Raw genomic sequence first — 25,026 nt, forward strand, 5'->3', positions numbered from 1 at the left:
GAGTCCTGAGTCTCAACTATAATGATGTAGATTTCAACTAAATCTCTCTCTTCATAATTAATTTTGTTGCAGCATATTACAAACATTCCTGAATTTAGTGAAATCTTCTGTCAATCTAGACCCACAAGATTGAGAATACATGCCAGCTGTTTTTTTTTTTTTTTTTTTTTTTCACCTCTAGTGAAGACAGACAAGTGTACTTTATTTTTTCCAGGTCAATTGTTAATGTAATAGAGTATAGGGATTCTAGAAAGTAATCCATAATTATTTGTTCTTTGTGAGCTTTATTTTTGCTTTGTTTTTCTTTCTATACAGAGAGAAGACATAGCAAGAATTATTTACCAGTCTCATAAGAGAGAAGTTATTTCCCAGAGGATTTTCAAATCAATATTGCACCTTTAAATACATGAACTGGACTGAGAAAAAAAAAATGGATATAATGCACATTCCTATCTCAATCATTTGGGAATGGGAAGTTGTTCAAAAGCAATGGTACACTGTGTTAATCTAATTGTCCTATTTATTATACACAGTTTATAGATTTTAAAATGATAATGATCATACAATGATAAAATTTGGTTTATTTCTGATCACTAGCTGCATATATAAGTTAAGCACAGAAGAGAGTTTATAGTGACATTTTTCTTCCTCTGACTTGAGTTGTCATCACGTTAGCATTTATATAACTGTCAATAGCAAGTGACAATCTATGATGTAGTGATCTGATAATCAAAGGTACTTTAAAAGTTTTCACGTTGCACAAAATCTTTACTTGGTTGCTATTATCCTTTTGACTTTCCAGTCACGCAGTCAATATGCTTAATTGAAACAAGAAGAAATTCCATTTTTAAACTTAAAGGGTAACATGAACAAGAATAAATGAACCACATTGCATTTCTCACCTTAAAAAACTCTGCAGGGATAGAATTTTGGAGCATATGTTTCTATTCTTTATTTCTTATCTTTGAAGCTAAAACATCTTCACACACACAATAAAATTATGCCAATGCATTTCAATAAGGTCTTTATATTATGTTCAACTAAAATAAAACTTGCTTATGGGTGAAGCCCTGAGTTTGATTCTCAACACACACAACACACGACGGGCTTAGTCCTTAATCCTTATAAAAAAGGTTCTTGGAAAGGATTGTGCCATCCTCTTTTACAGGCACTAGTAATCTAGGAAGTGGGTTCTATCTGAGTACTAGGTAAATTGGCTAAAACAATATTATCTAAAACCAGTCTTTGAGTAAATATATAAGACAAGGCCTTCAGTGATTAAAATGGTTTAAATTCTTTTAATCCAGAGCCTATGCTGTACCAAGCACTTATTATAATAATAATATATACCCAAACTACTTGTTTATTAAATAAATATTAGGAAATACTTTTTTAGATTAATTTATTATTATATTATAATTTTTATGATAAAATATTATAAAGATAAGTAATGTGCATTTTAAAAATCTACTAAAATGACTGGGCAGGAGGAATGATTTGGGATTTAATTTAGTAGATTTAAACTTCCTTTGGGACAAATATTAGAAATTAAATGTGTTTGGATTTCCAAAAAGTTTTTGGAGTACTATACATTTAATAGACATTTTAAAATATTTGTTCACAAATGAGTGAGATATTTCTTCTGTTAACATTACCTTTATGCATTCTTAGAAGCTATGATGATGAGTAGAAAAGAAATGAAACCAGAACCCAGAGGAGTAGAGGACACTATTCCAACTTGAATTGGTAGATAATGCATACTACAATCAGGGAAATTTATTTAGATCACTCTTAGTTAAACTAGATTGGTAAGGCTCATGTTTAATAAAAAAAAAAAAACTATCATATAATTATTAACTTTAAGTCATATAGCTTTAACTCTAATGGGTAAGTAAAATGAAATTATGCAAAGTATTGCCATTTTCAGCTATTGTTGACCTTAGAGTGTCTAAAATTCTTCGGTTGATATTCTCTGGGATAAATTATTATGACCATAGAAAAGATGCAAACAGAACCAAATCACGCAATTCTAGAATGACAAGAAAATTGGATCTCAGAAAAATAGACTTATAACAAATAATATTATAATATATAACCATTATGCATAATAAAATATTAGTTATTATACTAATTTTCAAAAATGGTGATAGAAATTTGCTTTTTAATATACACTGTTGAGATTCAATGATTCTTTAAGCTCATCTGTCATCTCTGTTCGCCATTACATGTAATACTATAATCTTTTTTTTTTTCGTTTTCTGGTGCTGGGGATTAAATCCAGGTCCTTGTACATGCAAGGCAGGCACTCTACCAACTGAGCTATATTCCAAGCCCACATGTAGTCATTTCTAACTGCAATTCCTTTCCAATAATTGTGGCAGAATAAAGAACAATTTACAGATGTATATGAATCAAAATTGAAAAGTATAGTTTTCTGGGATCTATTTTTTTAATCTTGTTTAACAAACAATAATATATTATGATGATGACCACACATAAAATTTTAAAAAGTTAAATTTTCCCAGAGTCATTTCTAATGTGTTTTAAAATTATCTGAGAAGTATTCTAAACAGCTATTTTCCTCAAGCACATATTGTGTCAAAAAATCATGATGAGTGAGAATATCATCAAGTAATGGAGACTAATTACTAAGAATATACATTTCTAAAATCTACTAGAAGAAATGTTTAAATAAAATTGGTTTCATATAATAAATCTCAGTGCAGTTTTAATCATTACATTTGAGTAGTTTGAAGAATATTACTAAATCATTATGACTGAAGATTATTATAAATTAATAATGTTCATGTCATTTATGCAGCAAATTCAAAATATAATGACAATATTTGTTTTGTATAATTTCAGTTGATTCACCTATCACAGATTTGCAAGGAGAGAGCCAATTGTATTTCAAACATTGTGGTAGAAGGATCTGGCTCAGTCAGGCAAAATTATTCATCCAGTTTTTCCCAACAAAAACCATTAAAGCCAGACCTGAGGCCCTTGATCATAGACTCCTTAGATGTTGTATTTTCAATTACAATGATAAAATGGAATTATTTTTTAAAATGCCCACAGAAATATTTATATGATCTCAAGAAGGAACATAGTATATAGAAATATTTATGTGATTTCAAGAGGGAAGATAGAATATTCAATAGATATGTCAATACTGCTTTTAATAGCAAACGAATTATGTGCACTGAAATGTGAGATATCCAAGTTAAATAGAAGGAGACACTAGACTCTCTTTATTAAGTCAGATGTTAAAGGAGTTTCAACAAAAGACCTAAGGAACAACAAATATTAAGTGGGGAAAATAGATGGAATGGCTCATCATTGAGAACAGAAGAGAATCACAAGATTCCAGAATTATTTTAGTCTTATGAGATTGGCTCTCCCAGAAGCAGCAAATCTGGTTTCTTCAGGAAACTATAAAGGGGGAAGAAGAAGTGTATTTCGGGTGGATTGTAAAGACAATTTTGGCTACTGTTTAACAGGAGTGAAATGATGGCTCACAGACCTTTTTCTCACAAGAATTTAATTGAAGCACATGGACAGAAACATTCTTTTAGGAATTTTACTAAATGGTTAAAAAAAAAACGGGTATTGTAAATGCTTGTGAATACCATTCATTTATGAAGTGCTGACTATGTTTAAGGAACCAATAACAACTATTCTTATTTTTGAGATAGAAAAATTGTGACTTAAAAAGGCTGGCCACTTTTACTATGATCTGAAGTGGTGAAGACAACAATTGAGTTGGGGTCCTGCAAGCTTGCAACCCTTTTTCTTATACAATTTATTATATTTCCTTGCTAAGGCAATGGATTTTTATAATTGTTCTTACTCTCAATCAAGGTTTATTATGCAAGTTATGTCAGTTGCAATTGTGGTTCTTTGAAATTTATACTCAAAATCATTTCAATATATTGCAATGCAACTTTCTGGTTATGTAGCAATACTAGTCAAGGAGACACAAAGTGAAAAATATTTATAATGTTAGCAGTTTTAAGATATTGAAATGTAATCAAATAAAATAATAAAATCAAAGCAAATTATAATATGCTATCAAAATGAATGATAGTCAACAAATCTAATAAAAATCAAGCAAAATAGTTATAACCATGTTAAAAAGAGTGGAATTTAATACCTTCTTCTCTCCATAATATGTTAGCTACTGCAGCATGTTGAAAAGAAAGAGAAAGAAAAATGAATTAAGATATTTTTTGTTCCATAGTTATACAAATAAACATTATAAAAGACAAATTTTCTAGAATAGAACATATAGGTAATATTAGTGACAGTACAACAACAAACTCCTTTAAAATAACAAAACAAAAAGAAAAAGTTCCTGGTCCAGTCTTAATGCTCTCTGTGCATTTCTTTAAATAACCAATTTTTCTTTAGAATAAAGATTTTGTTAATACACAAAGACTATTTCATGCATCATTGAAAAGAACAGATTATTTAAATTAATTTTACTGAAATACATTTCAGAACAAGCTTTGGTCATTAAAATTATTTAGTAGACAATTTAGTTGCTAATAGAAAAATTATAATTTTTAAAATGCTAACTAATCACAATATGGAATAGTCCTACCTACTATGAAGTATTCCTGAAGAAAAATAATTCTTGTAAATACAGGATTTTGAACACAAAATGTACTTATATGTACTCACCAATTTACAATGAACAGAATGAAAATATGTCTAAATATATCTTGCTTATTTCAGTGCACACAATTATTTCTGGACAATAGGTTCATTAAATACTAATCAGGGACTACATCAGTACAGAGTTAATTATTAAAACAGAAATAAAAAATACCAATTGAAAATATTCTTAATGAATTTTCATTTTCTTTATAATTCAAAGTAAAACAAAACTTATAATTTCAATATGTGAAAAAACAATATAAGTGAAAAAAGGGTAGATAGCGCAAAAGTTTATCTACATCTGATTATTCCCTGAATATTTTGACCTTATTACTTCTTTTTTATCTAAACCCATGAGTGTATTCAGCAAAGCCAAAAAGGTGTCTAGCCTAGCACTCCTGAGTTGAGGCTTAAGGTCTAAGTCATGCAGTTTTTATCGCCTACTGTATTTCTCTTAAAAAGTAAACCATTAAATGTCAACATTTTTGTGATTTTTTCAGTGTCTCCAATTCCTTCATAACATTTTTTCAAACATGCAAAAATGATGTGCATATTCCTTCAGCACACTTGTGGTGCTCTTCTTGTTGCCTACCGAGTGATTGGAAAAAATATGAAAAGACTTCAGGCATTCAGTTTTAAGATGAACAAGTTCTGGTGATCTCATGTAACACAAGGATGGTGATGGATATATTCATTTTACTTGATCATGGTAATACATAGTATATGCATATATTATTCATTTTGTATACTTTGAACATATGCCAACTTTGATTGCCAATTAAATATATTGAATAAATAAAATGAAAGGACATATCTTATTCTTAAGGAGAAACTATAGACCTACTAGGGAAAAGAATCATGGAAGTAATTACAGCCATATGCTAAGTGAGATAGAAGAGCCAAATGCAAATTCTAGCAAATATAAACAGAACGGTCATCCCCAAGGGGCCGAAGTTAAGTAGTGCGAGGATAGCTGCACCCTGGTGGGGATGCTCAAGCCAGGAAATTTCATCCAAACTTACAGGAGATTGTGGGGCATAGAGACATACAGAGGGTATTCTACACACAAGAAAAAACCTGTGCGAGGCATATCGTGGTAGACATCATAACATATTTAGAGAATTTCAAGTAATCTGGTACATTTGGATGGTAATCTTGATAGAAGATGAGGCTAGAGAATCCGAGCACAATGAAAATGTAATTAAATTTTCTTCCATAGGCTTAGCAAAAATTGAGCCATCATTAGTCATCATGTTTTCACTTACAGATAAAGGTAACTAGATATATGTTTCCTGATATTTCTATCCTTTTACTTAGTGAGTATTGCTTATCTAGCATGTGTCAGTCATTAATAATCAGTGCTAACCCACAGGTTAGGATGAACCTCCATATCTTTGCTGACAGAGCTTATCTCATAGTTGTGGAGATAAAAGGTATTCAAGTCATGACAGGAAAAATTGAAAATTTCTAATTTAAGTCGTTATAGAAAAGAGGAATACAAAAATATGAATAATTTTATTGTATAGATTAGACATAGTTCATGAAACTGGGTGAAACTTCCTTAATGATAAACATTAAGATAAAGTTAAAAGATGAGTAAGAATGAATTAAATGAAGATTGTAGGGATTAGATTTTCAGATATAGGAAAAGGTATGCACAAAATCCTAGTGGTATGTCCAAGCACAGTCACTTTAAAATATTAAGGACATTAGGACTATAGACAGAGGCATTTTTTAGAATAGAATTTATGAGAAAATACCAAATATAGAGAACTTGTGATACTAATATCAGATGAGGTAAAATTCAAGGCACTGTACAAGGAATTTATACAATCTATAAGCATGGTATTAAAATATATGGTAAAAACTCTAAGAACTAGATATGAAATGGACAAGTCACAGACTGACTCCTTATCATGTCACTATAAGTATTTGAAAAATGAAGGGAACAAGGGACATAGTTTTTACAATTATTAAGATAGAATTATTATATTTATAATAAATGTTTACCATACAAAAAGTGTTTTCAAATTTTACTGGAAAATTTTCAAGTGCAGACACAAAGTAAACTACAAATTAAAAGTATCTCTTTATTCTATAGGTATATTCCAATAATCAGAAATTGTTTAGGCAGTCTCAGACAAAAAATGAAGAAAATACATGTGTTAAATCTGCATAATTCATTAATAAGTTGGATGTTTTAAATAATAAATACAATCACATTTTATATAAAACATAACAAAAAGGAGAACTCAAGATGCAGACCTAAATGATTTTAGACAAAGGGTAATGCACAGACTCTATTTGCTTACTGAGTAAAATAGGTCTTAAGTTTTTGTTACGACATTTATTGATTTTCCTCAAAAAGTGTCTAACTCCAATTGCATTTAATATTAGAATATAAATCAAGATGAAAACATTATTATTAATTTTTCAAAGTTCACAAAACTGATGCCAATACCTAAAAATAGTAGAAGAGCAAAAGGAACTACAAGACAATGTTACAACGACCAAAATTGTAAATAAAATGTAGGCAGAATTTGCCAGGATATTAACAAGTTTGAACACAGACAGAAATATTTCTGGAATTAAAGAACAATTTGGTAGAACCATCAATATAATTTGAATAAACAAAAATGCTATCTGATAAAGTATACTGAATATTTTGAAGTATAATATAGATAATCTTAATAAATTAATAAACTAAGAATAGAAGCCTAATTAAGTCAAAAAATAATAAATTACCAAAATGATAGAGAATCAAAATAGTAGATTTGAATAATTTTAATGAATTCAACAAATCATAAAACCAAGAAACAAATATATAAGAAATGTCAATTAGAAGATAAAATAACCAAATTTGAAGCTAAGTCACAGAAATGAAAAAAATCACAAAAAGTTAGTAAGATAGGTCATATAGGTAGCAAGATACAAGATAAATGTCCAGTTTTAGGATCTTTTGTTAAGAATGATAAGGTGTATTATAAGATTTTGTTTACATGGTCTACTAAACTTTAAAAAGTATAAAAAATGAAGTAAAAAATTTACTAAAAATATGGTAGATAAAAAGATAAATTATGCATAAAGAAAATATTGTATAGATAATGAATAAATATTCAGACATTACATAATTTAAAAATTGCCTGTGGTTGGAACAGGGTCCATAGAACAGGAACAGAGTGCTTACCTACTACACACAAGTTCCTGGAATTAGTGCCCAGAACCATACAAAAAAATTGCACATCTTATTGTTGCTTTTTTACAACAAATTCCATTTTACTGCACAAAATTAGAATATGTATTAATTAAAAACAAAGTTGAATTCAATTACCCTGGTATAATAATGAAGACTTTTTCTTATATGTCTTCATTGTTTTTCTGATTTTCATGTAAAGTATACATACACAAGGGTATCTCTGATACAATTTATACAGATAATATTGCATTCTGTTTATTCATTCATTTTAAGATGTCTAAACTAGTCTTCAAATACACAATTTTAATAACTGTTCCAGTAGTGGATTTCTGCCTTAAAATGGTTTATTTCTTAATTATCAAACTAAACCTGATACCTCAATTAGAGCCTACTATAATTAACAGGACACAATAAATAATGTTGACTTTTGTCTAACTTACACATGTATGTGTTATAGGTATGTGTGTATGTGTCTGTGTATTTACTGTGAAGTCCACACTTCTACTCAGGTATCTCCATTATTTTTGCATTCCTCCAAGAGGAACAAGAATATTTAAAGTTTTAAACATAAGTTCTTAAATCAAATTCCAAAACGTTCCCAGCAGCACCACTATGTGTCTGTGAAATTGTTCATCTTGTCGCACTTAAGGTGAGACGATTATTATGTGTATGTATTATGTGCATGCAAGCTTGCACAAGGTTAGTACATAGGAATATATTATAATATGTAAATTGAATTGATTATTAGTAATGTTGAATATGGTTGCAAATATTTAAATAAAATACTGTACTCATGTCTTAACTCATTATTTCTATAAGGATATTGTTATTTATTTTGCATTTTTAACAGTTGCTTAAATGTAGGAATGGCTTCTTTCACTGTATTAATATATACATCATACAATATAAACAACTACTAATAATAAATGCAGTTTTGGTCAGGTTATTCATTATTTAGACACACATGTATGTATACATTCTCACAATCAGTATAGCCATGTGGAATTCCATGATATGTGTTGCACCATATAAACTCACATATCAAGCATGAAATGAAGTCTTTATGAATCTCTTACCAGAATTTTTCACCTAGCTTTTTTTCCCTCCAGTCTTAGTATTTTATTTATAATAAACCTCCCCAGTACCATGAGTTTGAAATTACTTTTTCTTCACATATAGAATCCTGGAAACACCTAACTTACTCCTTAATATACAATAAAAATTATCTGTTCTAATCTCTTTTATTCATAATTGGACAATAAAAACCTCAAAGTTATAGACTTCATAATTCAATACTCATTTAGTACATAACTGGAATGTAAAAATTCTTTCTGAAGAAAGAATATACCTTCTAATGAAAATGTGGTTCAGCAGAACAGATGCCTGATAGTAGTTACTGATCTTTATAATTAATACCTTTTAATAAAAATTCTTATTTTATATATTAGATGCTTATGATACTATTAAAAGTGATAGATCTCCTATTAATATGCTATCTATGAGGAGATACATTTGAAGAGCTAAATGATATTACATGAGCAACATCAGTAAGATAGTTAACTACATAACAGTATGCTACAGTACTGAACAGGTATTTTCCTTGGCTACTCACTTGTAAGGTACCTGACTTTTCAACTACATAGGTTTTTTTGCTTGTCCTTCTCCTAGTCTAAAAGCTTAAGCTTTTTACCACTGTAAGATATTTTTTGATAAAGTGCATTTATGTAAGCATAACATTTAAGCTAGATGTATTATTGACTGCTTCCCTGTTGGATTTAAGAAAACGACTTAACTTCAGCAGGCAAATGAAAAAGGGCAATGTTAAAAGAAAATGCAGATAAAAATTTAATGTATCTGAAAAAGTGTATGGTTAGTGTTATGGTAGTTGAAATTTTTTGACTGTACATATGGAGAATGAAATGAGACATTTAACCATGCTATTTTTAGGCTAGAAACTATATTAGATATGTCAAGAGCACTGCCTGCCATATGCCTAATTCAAAGCCACTTTTAAATGAACCCGTCACTCTTTTAGTACTGATTCAAGATGATTCTCCCTGTGACTATACAGAATCTAAATCTAGTGTCTAACAATAGCTGATTAGGCCAAAGTGTCCAGCATACATTAGGGGATATAATCAGAACTGGTCAGTAAAGTGTGGTCTTCATTTCCATAACATGATGAGATGGGATAATCAGATTCTTCTGGGGAGTAGTTGGAATCAAGAAATTGTGCTGGAAAATGTAGAGCAGAAAGAGCAGGAATTGTAAGAATGCATAGCAAAAAGACACCATGAGGCACAATCGGGGTCAAGATAACTTGTGATAATTCAGAGTAAGGCTCACAAAGACATGAAAGAGAAGAACTGACTATCCAAACCATGAGAGAGGCAATAGTGAGCCAGTGCAACAACGTGGGCTTCTGGATTCTCAGTGTGGATACATACCGTATTGTTTCACATTGTCAGCTTAAAGTTCACTTAAGTTTTAAAGTCACCAATGGTTTGAACAAATAGAATGAGTCTACTTCTGAAAATCAAATGAGTCTAATTATATCCATGACAAGGTAAGAAGTGTGGCTATGTCAGAAGATTAAAGCCATCACACAAAACAAATAAAAATGACATCCATCTTTCCCTCCAGTGGCAAGCAAGTGAACACACCATATGCAGTGGTTCAATCATGATGTTTAGCAAATTACCTCAAGCTTGGTGGTCTTTATGGGAGCAGCTTGACTGAAGGTTGTGGCTTCAGGTAGGGGTATTTATTAAGGCAATACTCATCTAAATGCTTAACCTGGGGTGGAAGATTCACTTCTAAGGTGGTTCATTTATATGAATGGCAACTTGGTGGCTGCTAGCAGGAGGCCTTGATTCTTTACTCCTGGCCTCTCCCTTAGGCTGCTTCAGTATCCTCAGATTCTGCCAGTGGGCTTCCCTCAAATGAGTGACCAAAAAAGCAAAGTAGCGGCCTTTATGACTTGACTTCTGAAATCATTTGCCTTCACTGCCATCCTGCTTTCCATATGATAGAGATTTTTTCTGTTTCAATGTTTGAAAAGTTGGGAAAAGGGTGTACATGACAGGAAATGAGGATTGATCCCGCATGGTCTCAGGGTAAAAGACAATCTGCCTCTAAAAAACACAATTTCAAGAAAACTTTTCTAGCTAACATCCTCTTAGCCAGATAGCAAACAAGTAAACTTCTCTTTACATGGAAATTCTACACCCTCCATTCTTAGGAAGTGGTTTCTTTTTCACAATCCTTCATACAAATGATTGTTTAAGGGTTTTATGTGATGAACAATAAACAGTGACATTAATAAACCACCATGGATAATTAGCTGCAGATAAATAGGGGAGAAATGTTGCCTTCCTCTTTTGTTTTGACTTCCTTGTCTAGAAAACATACCACAGGGATAATGAAGAATTACAAAAGAAAACAATTATAAAATATTCTTCAGTCCTTGGCATATAACCAGTTGCTCAATAGATATTGGCTATGTAGATATATATACAAATATGTATATATGTGTATATATATTTGTATATATGTATATATGTGTATATATGTATATATATGTATATATGTGTATATATACACACACACACACATATATTGTTGAGTCCTAGATAGAACTCAACATTAGCAAACACATAAAATTAAATTAATAGAAATATATGCAAAAGAGAACACTGCATAAAATTGTATCTTGATACATCACTAAGGCTACACAACAAGTTTCCTTAATATCATTCAGGAAAACAAAATTATCAGAAATACTCAGATAATAATCAGCATATGGCTATTAAGGACGAAATTTAGGGAGGTAAACCTTTCAACCTTTCTTTAATTCAGTTGCAAAACACCATATAATTTTCTAATAATAGGATATTTATTATCTCACTTATACCAACCCCCTATTTAATATGTACTTAAATGTATGTTTTATATTCATAACATATGTGATTTTAACATATAGACAATTATATTGAAATGCAGTGTAAACTAAATGACTATCCTATCTTTGAAGAAAATGAAATACTTTAAAATATTTGTCCTCAAGATAAGTAAGGATTGTTAGATATTTTGTATGAGAAATTGCTAATAACAAATTATAATTTAAAAGCTCAAATTATCCTGATATTTTGGGAATTTCAATAGATACATAACTTATAATTCAGTCAAATTGGATCTTGTTTAAAGATATAAAACAGATTAGTAATGACAGTATAAGAGTATCAGACACAATGGAAAAGATAATGAATGAATATTCTGAAATAGATAGCAGCCACAGAATATGTTATTACAAATATATATACACATATATGTGATTTATATAAGCCACAAATTATATATATATATGTTTGAAAATTGTTCATGTAGAAAATGATATAAATTTTCATTAAACAAGTTGGTTATAAAGTAATGGATTAAATTCAGAAGAAAATTTGTTGCATGAACCATAACAGACAAATGAGCTAACATGAAGACTTAATGAGCACTGAATGAGTTAAAACTGTAAAGTATCTGCTATGGTGCCTGGCACATACACTATACATATGCATGCATATATAATGTGTGTACACACACAACATATTTATGTATATACATGTGTACATATATATTTTAAAACAAAAAATTTTGCTAAATATACAGAGAAACAAATATTTGAAGAGAATTTTGTGCTTGTGATTGAAATATGAAACAACTTGCATCAATAATATTTTCTATATATCTTATTTTTTATGATGAAAATTAAAGAAATTTTACTATGCACAGTGTTGATGATGAGATACTTAAAATGTTCCTAATATTATTTTCTTAATTATTATAGACCTTAACAGATCAATGGCAAGTTCTGCAGCAAATTCTAATTTGTGTTCCCTTATGATTGTTTCAAGTCCTCCCTGGAGTTGATTGAAGTCTATATGCTTTTGATTTGCTTTTAGACACAATAAACATAAAACTTGGCACTCTGTTACAAACAGAATGTAAAACTTGACATCTCAACCTGTTAAAGGCTTATCCTATACTAAGAAGGCCATATGCAGTTGGATTAAAGGCATGACTAACTTTAGAACTGAAGTTTTTTTTCCCAAAGAACATTAAATATATCTTAGTTCATGTAAAGTTTCATGATAGACAACCAGATATTTTTGTTACACAGTAAGAATTTTGATGTAAAAATATTAATTTGATAATTAAAAGTAATAACCTCTTTCATAAAGGTTTCATCATGACATAACTGGTAATATTTTGAAGGTCCTAACTGGACAAGTTCATTTTAAGAATGTGTGTCCAATTTGTTCATGGAATCATTTGTTTATTGTTGAAGAGGTTTATGTCATACCGGTCAATTCAATGTTAGCCAGAATCTCTCTCTTACATTTTTTTTTCCTTGAATATTTTTATTTATTAATTTTGAAGTAGTACTTACTCAAGAAATATTAGTCATTTTGCTTTGCTTGCATTAGTGAAGAGGAAGGGATAGGTTCTGCTTAAAGTGATTTAGTATGATCTAGATGGTTGATCCCAAATTTGCAGTGTCACTGTCTTTAGTATCTGTTCCTTTAAATTTCTTGATGGATATGTTTCTAGCTATTAGAATTTGCTTACTTTTAAAAATGAGATCAGATGAATTACATGAAATTCATGGTGTTTATAATATTATAAACTAAGAATAAATTCAATATCATATTTAAAGAGGAATACATATGAAACTGGAAAAATGCCTTATCACCCCCAGGATTTTTGGTTTGTTTTTCCTGTCATAATTAACAAAGCTTCCTACAATGCTATATTAAATCCCCCAGTCATAATAATATGTTATTAAAGAACTCTAATCTTTCAGGAGTCTAAAGCCTTCTTTGTTGCAGTATTGTCATTAATGGTGATAAGTATCTGTAAACAAGTTTGAGAGCCACTATTCTTTCTCATGAGGTTAGGAGAAATGACATTGATGGAGGAATGACATTATACAATTTTTGCTGCTCTAACAGAAAATACAATTTTTGCTGCTCTAACAGAAAACAACACACTAGGTGATTTATAAAGATTTCTCACATTCTCGTAGTTAGGGAGTCCAAGGTCCCAGAATCTGGTGTGGTCCCTCTTGTTATACTATAACAGGGAGAAGGACATCACATGGCCAGGGGGTAAGAGAAGGCCAATGAAGTCTAGCTCACCTTTATAACAACCCCTGCCCAGGATAACTAACATACTTCCTTGACTAGCATCTAAATTCATTGCCAACTTTTAAAGGCTCCAGTTCCCAATACCATTGTTTTGTGTTCTGGAAAACCCTGGTTCCAATGTAGAATAACTAGTCCTAAGGTGTGAAACCAAAAGAAAAAGAGGTAGATAGATCCAAGATTGTTCAGAGCATGATTTATTGGGGAACTTACTGACAGCAGTGTGGTCCTGAGTAGCAGTAAGACCAAGTAGATCTATGCTATTAGTGGCAGAAGTAGGGGGTATATATATTGCTCAGGACAAAAATGATTTCATCCAACTAGCATGTACTTCATTTATCTCAAGCTAATGTCAAATAAGCACACTCCTGGTACTAGCTTCCTGTCATAAAGCTCCACACACCATTCTAATGGGTTTGTCTATTTAAAATATGCTAAGAAACTATGCAAGAAAACCTGATCTGGGTTACTGAGAGTCAGTCAATCATGGAAGTTTCAACTCAACATGACTGCAGTCAAGTCAAGCCGAATCCATATACATTGGTAATTAAATTCTAAGAAGAATTTTAAAGGAGACCTTCAAACCATGATATTAAGACTGGGTAAAGAAAAAATGTGCTCCACTATCACCAACATTATGAATTTGAAGCTCTACCCATATTGTTTTATTGTTTCTTGTCTTTTCCTTTTGAAACATGAATGTTACTACTAGGAGTTGAGCTACTACTTCAAATTGTATCAGTAGAGAAAAAAAAATGCTGGAAAATAACAACAAAAGGAAAATACTGGTCTGTTTCCCTCTGGTTCTACCTGCCCTATGTGCCCTTCTTTCCCATTTCCACTCCCTACCACAGTTTCTGTATTAATGAGAGAGAACAATGCCAGCTGCTCTTCTTCCTTCCATTGTCAACATTGGAAAAAGGGCAGTCAAACAACAGACAGTAGTGACACTCTAGCAGCTGCAGTTACTGGCACAGAGAAAAAGAGAATGGGGTCAGAGATGCTCAGCAGAGAAGTGACAGAGAGAGCAAAGAAATTAGGCCAAGTAGCAGCAGTGTAGCCAACCATGGCTGTGGTAAGAATGAATGCTGGCACGAAAAAGTGAAGATTTTCAGCAAAAGCCTTCTGAAAACACAGTGACTACACACATTTGGAACCTTAAATTACTGCTCACTCTTGAAAATAAAATGTGATAAGGTAAGACTTTGGATATGATATAAACACACTTTCCCTCAAATATATACACACACATTAGTGTTTACACACATTTTCCTAAACACTTATCTTTCCCATACTCACTCTACCAGAAGGAACAACAAAGGGAAATTGTCAGATTTTAATAAAACTATTATGTTATGAAAATATCTTTTCAAAGTCGAAGATAAACTTGCTTGTGTGAATATGAGACACTATATGGAATTCAGCATCTTTATAGAGTAATAGACACTAAGACTTAAGTGAAAGAGTTAGTTGTTTATACTTTCTAATAAAGGGGTAAGCAACTATTAAATATATTGAAACCAAATATTTTGATAGTAAGTACACAAAATATCTAACTTGCTACCCTTTTAAAATAATCCTGTACATAGAATATAGTGCTATCATTTTTACTCATTTAAATAAATTTTACCAATTATTTTAATTTTTAAAAGTTTGAAGCTAATGATCATTGACCCAAAACAATATCAATGATGGTAATTAGAAAAACATTTGTTGAGACCTCATTATGTGCTAGATTTTAGAGCACTGAATCCACTAACATTTCATTTAGACAAATGTCTATAATTGAGTTAATTTCTATATTAGCTTAATCTAAAAAAGAAAAATAAAGGAAGTATGTGCTCAAAATGTGAGGGTAGCTAAATAATCTGAAATAAGTTAATGTTCTACAAGCAAGTTGATGAGCAGAGCATCCATTTCTCTTAAATATTATTCCAAATGTTTATAAATCAGGCTTTGAAACCAACATTGTCTTTCTGGACAACATTTTACCAATCATATGTAGATATGGAAATGAAAAAATACTCACGGAGCCACAAATGCATGAAAAGTTGACAGTAGCTCATCTTCTATTATCATAATAGGTTCCTTCTAATGACAATTTACCTCCAATTTAATGGTTGCAAATTAATAAACAAACAGTTTAAGGCTTAATTTTAGTCACTGTTTTAATATGATTATTTATAATGAACAAATTTGTGAATGTGATGAGGTTTTTTTTTTTTTTCCCTTAGAAGTTCAAGCAAGCTGATAAAGTGATAATGGGAGATTCCATTATGCCAAATAATCTTCAAAAAATGAATAAAGAAGCCAATCTAATCTCATATTGAGTGTTCACATTAATTGTGTTCCAACAGCGTGATGTAATGAATTTCTGTGATACATATTTCAACTGGAAATTATAGAGTTAAAAAAAGACAATGAACAGTTGAGAATTCAAATTTAATGTAATCCTAGCAAGGCAAAGAAAAGCAGTACTCAAATGCCTACTATATGCTAAAATTAAAATCTAATTCAATTAAAACAATTTTTATTTTGGTCTCTGATAAATCCTAAACAACGTGTGGAAAGTATTTTCTTTGCAGACATATAGCTTATATGTGTTTCCTAATTTGACCTTTTCTGTTCATGCAGTTCACGGTGCCCCTTAATCTGATTCTATACAAGGATGCTTTCTTGCTTAATATTGCAAATTCCAAGTGAATATTTTTATAATCTTCTTAGTATATGACCACAAAATTAACCAGATATACCACACACTTCATGCCTCTTCCTTAGGCATGATATTTCCCTGTGTCTCCAACCATGGAACTGTCACCACAACCACCGATGAACAGTTCATATTTCACCACCTCAAAAGATACTATATTATTCAACTTGGAAATTTTTTCTATGTATGCAATTCTGTCACACTTGCCTTATATGCCTGTTATGGGGATTATTTTATTTAATTATATATTATAGTTTCCCTTTATTTCTACTTGAACTGAAGTAGAATGTGGAAAATTGATTTATTTAGTGTTGACCACATGCTAGTAACATGTTTAACTGTTTCTAACAGGTGACAGACAAACTTTTTGTTCACTCTAGATAATTTTTTCTTCTTACAATGAAAACACTCATTCACTTTGCAAATTTTGGTAAATATCCCTTTTCCAGTGGTCATTTAAGAAACAGATAATTAAATACAAAATAGGGCTGGGATGTGGCTCAGTGATCAAGTGCCCCTGAGTTCAAAATATGGTACACCCCCCAAAAAAAACAAACAAATAATTAAGTCTGTAGTAATACTATCATAATGTTCATATACTTTGCAAGGTAACTAGCTTCATACACTTTTAAATTACTTAAATAAAAATACACCATTTTAAAGAGTATATAGTAAATTGATTTGGTTTTAATGGAGGACTGGAAGAAATTAAAAGGTAAAGCTTTCTACACAGAGCCAGCCACAAGTCCACAAGCCAGCGGTGACCTACGGCCCACAAGCAGTCTCTGGGACCAGGGCAAGGCAGCCAGAGATCTCTCCAGGTGGAACTGATCCTCCCACCCCACTGGTCGCAGGTTTTTTCCACAGGGCGATCCAAGATGGTGGACTAGAGGGTGATTGCATCACCAGTCACTCCAGAACCCAGGATTCAAGAAGGGGAGGCATTGAGAAACTCGGACTAAAATAGAGCCACGGGGTGAGTCTCGCCCACCTGGTGAAGTGCTGCCCGGGCAGCAGACCCAGATTCGGGTGGCATATTAGAGTAGGGTAGGGCAGCTAGAGTCTTCCCCAGGCAGCCCTGCGCACTCCGGCGGTGGGCTCCTCCCACAGGGCCAGATTCTCCAGCATCTTGGAGCAGGCCCCCCAGTGAGAGCCTTTCTGCACAGAACCAAGCTTCAAGTCCCTGAACCACGGCAGCAAGTTCCTGCCTGCAGGTTGCTTCAGGGACCAGGACAGGGCAGCCAGGGACTTCCCCAAGCAGCCCGCAGACCGGCCCACTCCGGCGGGAAGCACCTTTCCAGGCTAGCTTCTTGGAGCAGGCCCCCCAGTGAGAGCCTTTCCACACAGAGCCAGCTCCAAGTCCTGGAACTAGTAGCAGACTAGGGGCAGCTTTCCTTGGAAGCACTGCATTATCAAGTTACTCCAAGACTTCAGGCTACTGAAGGCAGGAAGGTGATACACGGGAAATCTACAGGGACACTATAAGCCAATAGAAGAATTCTACAATATCACAAAGTCCCACTGACATCTGACCAATATGAGAAAACAAGGGAAGAAAATGTCCCAAATAAACCTAGATACTATATCAATAAAACCGAATGATAGCACAGCAGAAGAAATGTCAGAAAGGGAGTTCAGAATGTACATAATTGAAACAATCAGGGAAGCAAATGAGGAGATGAAAGAGCAAATGCAGGCATTGAAGGAGGAGATGAAAATGCAAATGCAGACATGAAATGATCGCACCAATCAACAGTTAAAGGAGCAAATATGGGAAGCAAGAGATCATTTCAATAAAGACGTAGAGATATTGAAAAAAAAAACCAAACAGAAATCCTTGAAATGAAGGAAACAATAAACCAAGTTAAAAACTCCATAGAAATCATAACCAATAGGATAGAACACCTGGAAGACAGAACCTCAGATATTGAAGAAAAAATATTTAATCTTGAAAACAAAGTTGAACAGAGAAGATGGTAAGAAATCATGAACAGAATCTACAAGAATTATGAGATATCATGAAAAGGCCAAATTTAAGAATTATTGGAATTGAGGAAGGCTTAGAGAAACAAACCAAAGGAATGAACAAACTATTCAATGAAATAATATCAGAAAATTTCCCAAATCTGAAGAATGCAATGGAAAACCAAGTACAAGAGGCTTATAGGACTCTAAATTTACAAAATTACAACAGACCCACACCAAGGCACATTATTAGGAAAATACCTAACATACAAAATAAAGACAGACTTTTAAAGGCCACGAGAGAAAAGAATCAAATTACATTCAGGGGGAAACCAATAAGAATATCAGCAGATTTTTCAATCCAGATCCTATAAGTTAGAAGGGCCTAGAACAACATTTACCAAGCCCTGAAAGAAAATGGATGCCAACCAAGAATCTTATACCCAGCAAAACTTACTTTCAGATTTGATGATGAAATAAGATCCTTCCATGATAAACAAAAGCTAAAGGAATTTACAAAAAGAAAGCCGGCATTGCAGAACATTCTCAGCAAAATATTCCATGAGGAAGAGATGAAAAAGAATGATGCAAATCAGCAACGGGAGGAACTAGCCAAAAGGAATAGCCAAATAAAGGGGAAACCAAATCATGTCAAAAAACAAAAATGAGTCAAATGACTGGGAATATAAATCATATCACAATAATAACCCTGAATGTTAATGGCCTGAACTCATCAATCAAAAGACATAGACTGGCAGATTGGATTAAAAAGAAAAATCCAACAATTTGCTGCCTGCAAAAGACTCATCTCATAGAAAGAGTTACCCATAGACTAAAGGTGAAAGGATGGGAAAAAACACACAATGCACACGGACACTGCAAAAAAGCCGGAATATCCATCCTCATTTCAGATAATGTAGACTTCAAGCCAAAATGAGTCAGAAGGGATAAAGAAGGACATTACATACTGCTTAAGGGAAGCATAAATCAGCAAGACATAACAATCATAAATATCTATGCCGTGAACATTGGATCATCCATGTACATCAAACAAATCCTTCTCAATTCCAGAAATCAAATAGACCACAAAACAATAAGACTAGGTGATTTTAACACACCTCTCTCACCGCTGGATAGATCTTCCAAACAAAAATTAAATAAAGAAACCATAGATCTCAATAACACAATCAACAATTTAGACTTAACCGACTTATATAGAATATACCATCCAACAAAGAACGAATACACTTTCTTCCCAGCAGCACATGGATCCTTCTCTAAAATAGACCATGTCTAATGCCACAAAGCTACTGCTAGCAAATACAAGAAGATAGATACTACCTTGTACTCTATCAGATCATAATGGATTGAAACTAGAAATAAATTACAGAATAAAAAACAGAACGTTCTCCAACACCTGGAGATTAAATAATACACTATTGTATGATGAATGGATAACCAAAGACATCAGAAGGGAAATAAAAAAAATTCGTAGAAGTAAACAAGAACAAAGACACATCATATCAAAATGTCTGGGACACTATGAAAGCAGTACTTAGAGGAAGATTTATTTCATGGGGCGCATTCAACAAAAGAAGTAGAAATCAACAAATAAATGACTGAACACTACAGCTCAAAGCCCTAGAAAAAGAAGAGCAGACCTACACCAAAAGTAGCACAAGACAGGAAATAGTTAAAATCAGATCCGAAATCAACGAAATTGAAACAAAAGAAACAATCGGAAAAACTAACAAAAAATAGTTGGTTCTTTGAAAAAATAATCAAAATTGATAAACCCTTAGGCACACTAACAAAGAGAAAGAGGGAGAAAACTCAAATTACTAAAATTCGGAATGAACAAGGAAATATCACAACAGACACGAGTGAAATACAAAACATAATTAGAAGCTATTTTGAAAATTTATAATCCAACAAAACAGAAAACCTTGAAGACATCAACAAGTTTCCAGAGACATATGAATTACCTAAACTGAGCGAGGAGGACATACACAACTTAAATAAAACAATTTCAAGCAATGAAATAGAAGAGGTCATCAAAAGCCTACCAACAAAGAAAAGTCCGGGACCAGATGGGTTCTCAGCCAAGTTTCTACAAAACCTTTAAAGAAGAGCTCATTCCAATACTTCTCAAAGTATTCCATAAAATAGAAGAGGAGGGAACCCTCCCAAACTCATTCTATGAAGCCAATATCACCCTGATACCTAAACCAGACAGAGACACATCAAGGAAAGAAAATTTCAGACCAATATCCTTAATGAACATCAATGCAAAAATTCTCAACAAAATTTTAGCAAATTGCATACAAAAATATATTAAAATGATAGTGCACTACAATCAAGTGGGTTTTTATCCTAGGGATGCAAGGTTGGTTCAACATCCGGAAATCAATAAATGTCATTCACCATGTCAACAGACTAAAAGTTAAGAATCACATGATTATTTCAATAGATGCAGAAAAAGCATTCGATAAAATACAGCATCCCTTCATGCTCAAAACACTAGAGAAAATTGGGGTAGTGGGAACATTCCTTAACATTGTAAAGGCCATCTACACTAAGCCCATGGCCAATATCATTCTAAATGGTGAAAAACTGAAAGCATTCCCCCTAAAAACTGGAACAAGAGAGTGATGCCCTCTTTCACCACTTCTATTCAACATCGTTCTTGAGACTCTAGCCAGAGCAATTAGAGAAACCAATAAAATTAAAGGGATACGAATTGGAAAAGAAGAACTCAAACTATCCCTGTTCGTTGATGACATGATTATATATTTAGAGGAACCTGGAAATTCCACCAGAAAACTCTTAGAACTCATAAGTGAATTCAGTAAAGTAGCAGGTTACAAGATCAATGCTCATAAATCCAATTCATTTTTATACATAAGTGATGAATCCTCAGAAAGAGAAATTAGGAAAACTACCCCATTCACTATAGCTTCAAAAAAAATAAAATACTTGGGAATCAATTTCACAAAAGAGGTGAAAGACCTCTACAATGAGAACTACAGAAACACCAGAGAAAGAAATTTTAAAAACCTTAGAAGATGGAAAGATCTCCCATGTTCTTGGATAGGCAGAATTAATATTGTCAAAATGGCCATACTACCAAAAGTGCTATACAGATTCAATGCAATCCCAATTAAAATCCCAATGATGTACCTCACAGAAATAGAGCAAGCAATTATGAAATTCATCTGGAAGAATAAGAAACCCAGAATAGCTAAAGCAATCCTCAGTAGAAAGAGCGAAGCAGGGGGTATTGTAATACCAGATCTTCAACTCTATTACAAAGTAATAGTAACAAAAAAGGCATGGTATTGGTACAAAAATAGACAGGTAGATCAATGGTACAGAATAGAGGACATGGAGACAAACCCCAATAGATACAATTTTCTCATACTAGACAAAGGGGCCAAAAATATGCAATGGAGAAAAGATATTCTCTTCAACAAATGGTGCTGGGAAAACTGGAAATCCATATGCAACAGAATGAAACTAAATCCCTATCTCTCACCCTGCACAAAACTCAACTCAAAATGGATCAAGGACCTCAGAATCAGACCACAGACCCTGCATCTTATAGAAGAAAAAGTAGGTCCAAACCTTCAACTTGTTGGCTTAGGATCAGACTTGCTTAACAGGACTCCCATAGCACAAGAAATAAAAGCTAGTATCAACCACTGGGATAGATTCAAACTAAAAAGCTTTTTCTCAGCAAAGGACACTATCAGTAATGTGAAGAAAGAGCCTACAGAGTGGGAGAATATCTTTGCCACTCATACTTCAGATAGAGCGCTAATTTCCAGAATGTATAAAGAACTCAAAAAACTCTACAGCAAGAATACAAATAATCCAATCAACAAATGGGCTAAGGAAATGAATAGACACTTCACAGAAGTAGATGTACAAGCAATCAAGAGATATATGAAAAAATGTTCAACATCTCTAATAATAAGAGAAATGCAAATCAAAACTATCCTAAGATTCCGTCTCACCTCAATTAGAATGGCGATTATTAAGAACACAAGCAACAATAGGTGTTGGCGAGGATGTGGGGAAAAAGTACACTCATACATTGCTGGTGGGGTTGCAAATTAGTGCAGCCACTCTGGAAAGCAGTATGGAGATTCCTCAGAAAGTTTGGAATGGAACCACTATTTGATCCAGCTATCTCACTCCTTGGCCTCCTACCCAAAGGACTTAAAATCAGCATGCTACAGAGATACAGCCACATCAATGTTCACAGCTGCTCAATTCACTATAGCTAGATTGTGGAACCAACCTAGATGCCCTTCAGTTGATGAATGGATAAAGAAACTGTGGCATATATATACAATGGAATATTACTCTGCCATGAAGAATGATAAAATTCTGGCATTTGCAGGCAAATGGATGAAATTGGAGGATATCATGCTAAGTGAGATAAGGCCATCTCAAAAAACTAAAGGAGGAATGATCTTGCTGATAAGCGGATGAGGACATATAAGGTGGGGTTAGCGTTGTGGTTAGGGTTAGGTTTAGGGTTAGGGATAAGGAGGGTGGTAAGAATGGAGGAAGGAAGGACTGTATAGAGGGAAAAGTGGGGTGGGAGGGTTGGTGGGGAAGGGGAAAAAAACAACAGAATGAATCAACAATATTGCCCTATGTAAATTTATGATTTTTAATTAAAATAAATTTAAAAAATAAATTATTAAAAATAAATACTCAGAGTCAAGACTTAACAAGATTAACAACTGGTCACTACTTTATCAAGGACTTTCTTAATATGAAGTTAGCTGGAGTTATTTGCTTTGTTTTCATTATTGTTGTTTTGTTTTTGTTTTAACCTCTGCATACTTCTCAGTGAAGAATACAATGATTACTAGTATATTTTGGTACCTCTGACATTTAATTACCATTAAGATTTCCATGAATGATGATACATAATGGGGGTGGGGGTAAGAGAAGAATGGAGGAACTTTAGATTATGCAGAGAAAAATGAGAGGGAGTATGAAAGATGGTGGAATGAGACAGACATCATTACCCTATGTACATTTATGCTTACACGAATGGTATGAATCTACATCATGCACAACCATAGAAACGAAAATCTGTACCCCATTTATGTACAGTGAATCAAAATGCAGTCTGTAAAAATTAAAAAAACTAAAAAATAAAATGAAAAATAATTAAAAAATTTAAAAAAGGTAAATTTAAAAGAAGTTTTAAAATTATAGTAAAATATTCATAACATGGTAAGTTCTTCCTATATAATTTCTGAATATCTGGTAATTCAGAGTTTCTATAATGTGTGTATTTTCTGACTCAAAAGGAAACTGCAAAACCAAGTCTGACAGATAATGCCAAAATGATTTTCAAAAGATGGATGGAAAAACTGACAATAATACTATCAATGTATGATCATTATTTTTCTAAACCTCACTGTCTTGGTATTATGAAGCTTTTTAATTTTTTTTATTCTAGTTGATGTGAAATAGAATTTTTCTGTGGTTTTAAGTTGTGTCTCCTTGATAATTTATGTAGATTAACATCTTTGAGTAATCTATATTGGCATTTCAGTTTTCCTTGTTTCTGATGTCTTTTTAAAACTACAGATGAGTTTGCTTTTAGCTTGTTTGACTATTCTCATTTATCTATTCAGGATAATAAGTACCTGTCAGTTACCTTTGCTGACAATATCCTTAGGGCAATGTTTTATGATCAGAACTTCTTGCTAGGGGCAATATTATATATCTGTAATATCAGATTCTCTTGAGGATCATTTGAGCCCAGGAGTTTGAGGGCAGCCTGGGCAACATAGCAAGAAGGGTCTTGCTGGTCTCAAAAACAAACAAAGCCCAAAAAAACTTCTTACTTATAATGTAATCAAATTGTTTTCTCTGATGTTCTATTTTGCTTTATGAATGATATACTGAAATTAGATTCTGATGTTAGTAGTAGCAAAATCATAAATAGTAAAATAATGGTTATACTATATGTGTTATATATACTCATACACAGAGAGTCTTCACTAGAATATCATGTAATAATGAAATTAGAAAATACATTTTCAATTATAAAATACATTTTTCTTTTTAGTAACATGTCTTCTGAGACCCAATTATATTTAGAAACACATTTTGACTCTCTAATAGGTTGAGATGAAAAACATAAATATTTTGTTCATTAAAAATTTAGTTTCTATTAAAATTTCATTATTGCATGAATTGTTCCAAAAGACTTATTATCCTTCACAGCAGAGACCAGTATAAACATACGCGTTACACAGACAGTAGTTAAA

The 25,026-nt window shown here is 32.4% G+C and overlaps 1 protein-coding gene across 2 annotated transcripts in view; it reads right to left on the reverse strand.

Moving 5' to 3' along the window:
* Nucleotides 1-25,026, reverse strand: part of FSTL5 (follistatin like 5) — a 782,217-nt gene that overhangs the window by 93,949 nt on the left and 663,242 nt on the right. For both annotated transcript variants that reach the window (XM_079154219.1, XM_079154218.1), the window contains exon 11: nucleotides 4,154-4,180. In XM_079154219.1, coding sequence (XP_079010345.1) covers nucleotides 4,154-4,180 — 27 coding nt within the window. The remainder of the gene's footprint in view (nucleotides 1-4,153; nucleotides 4,181-25,026) is intronic.

The sequence above is a fragment of the Sciurus vulgaris genome (assembly GCF_902686455.1).
Source record: "Sciurus vulgaris genome assembly, chromosome: 9".
Classification (NCBI taxonomy): Eukaryota; Metazoa; Chordata; class Mammalia; order Rodentia; family Sciuridae; genus Sciurus; species Sciurus vulgaris.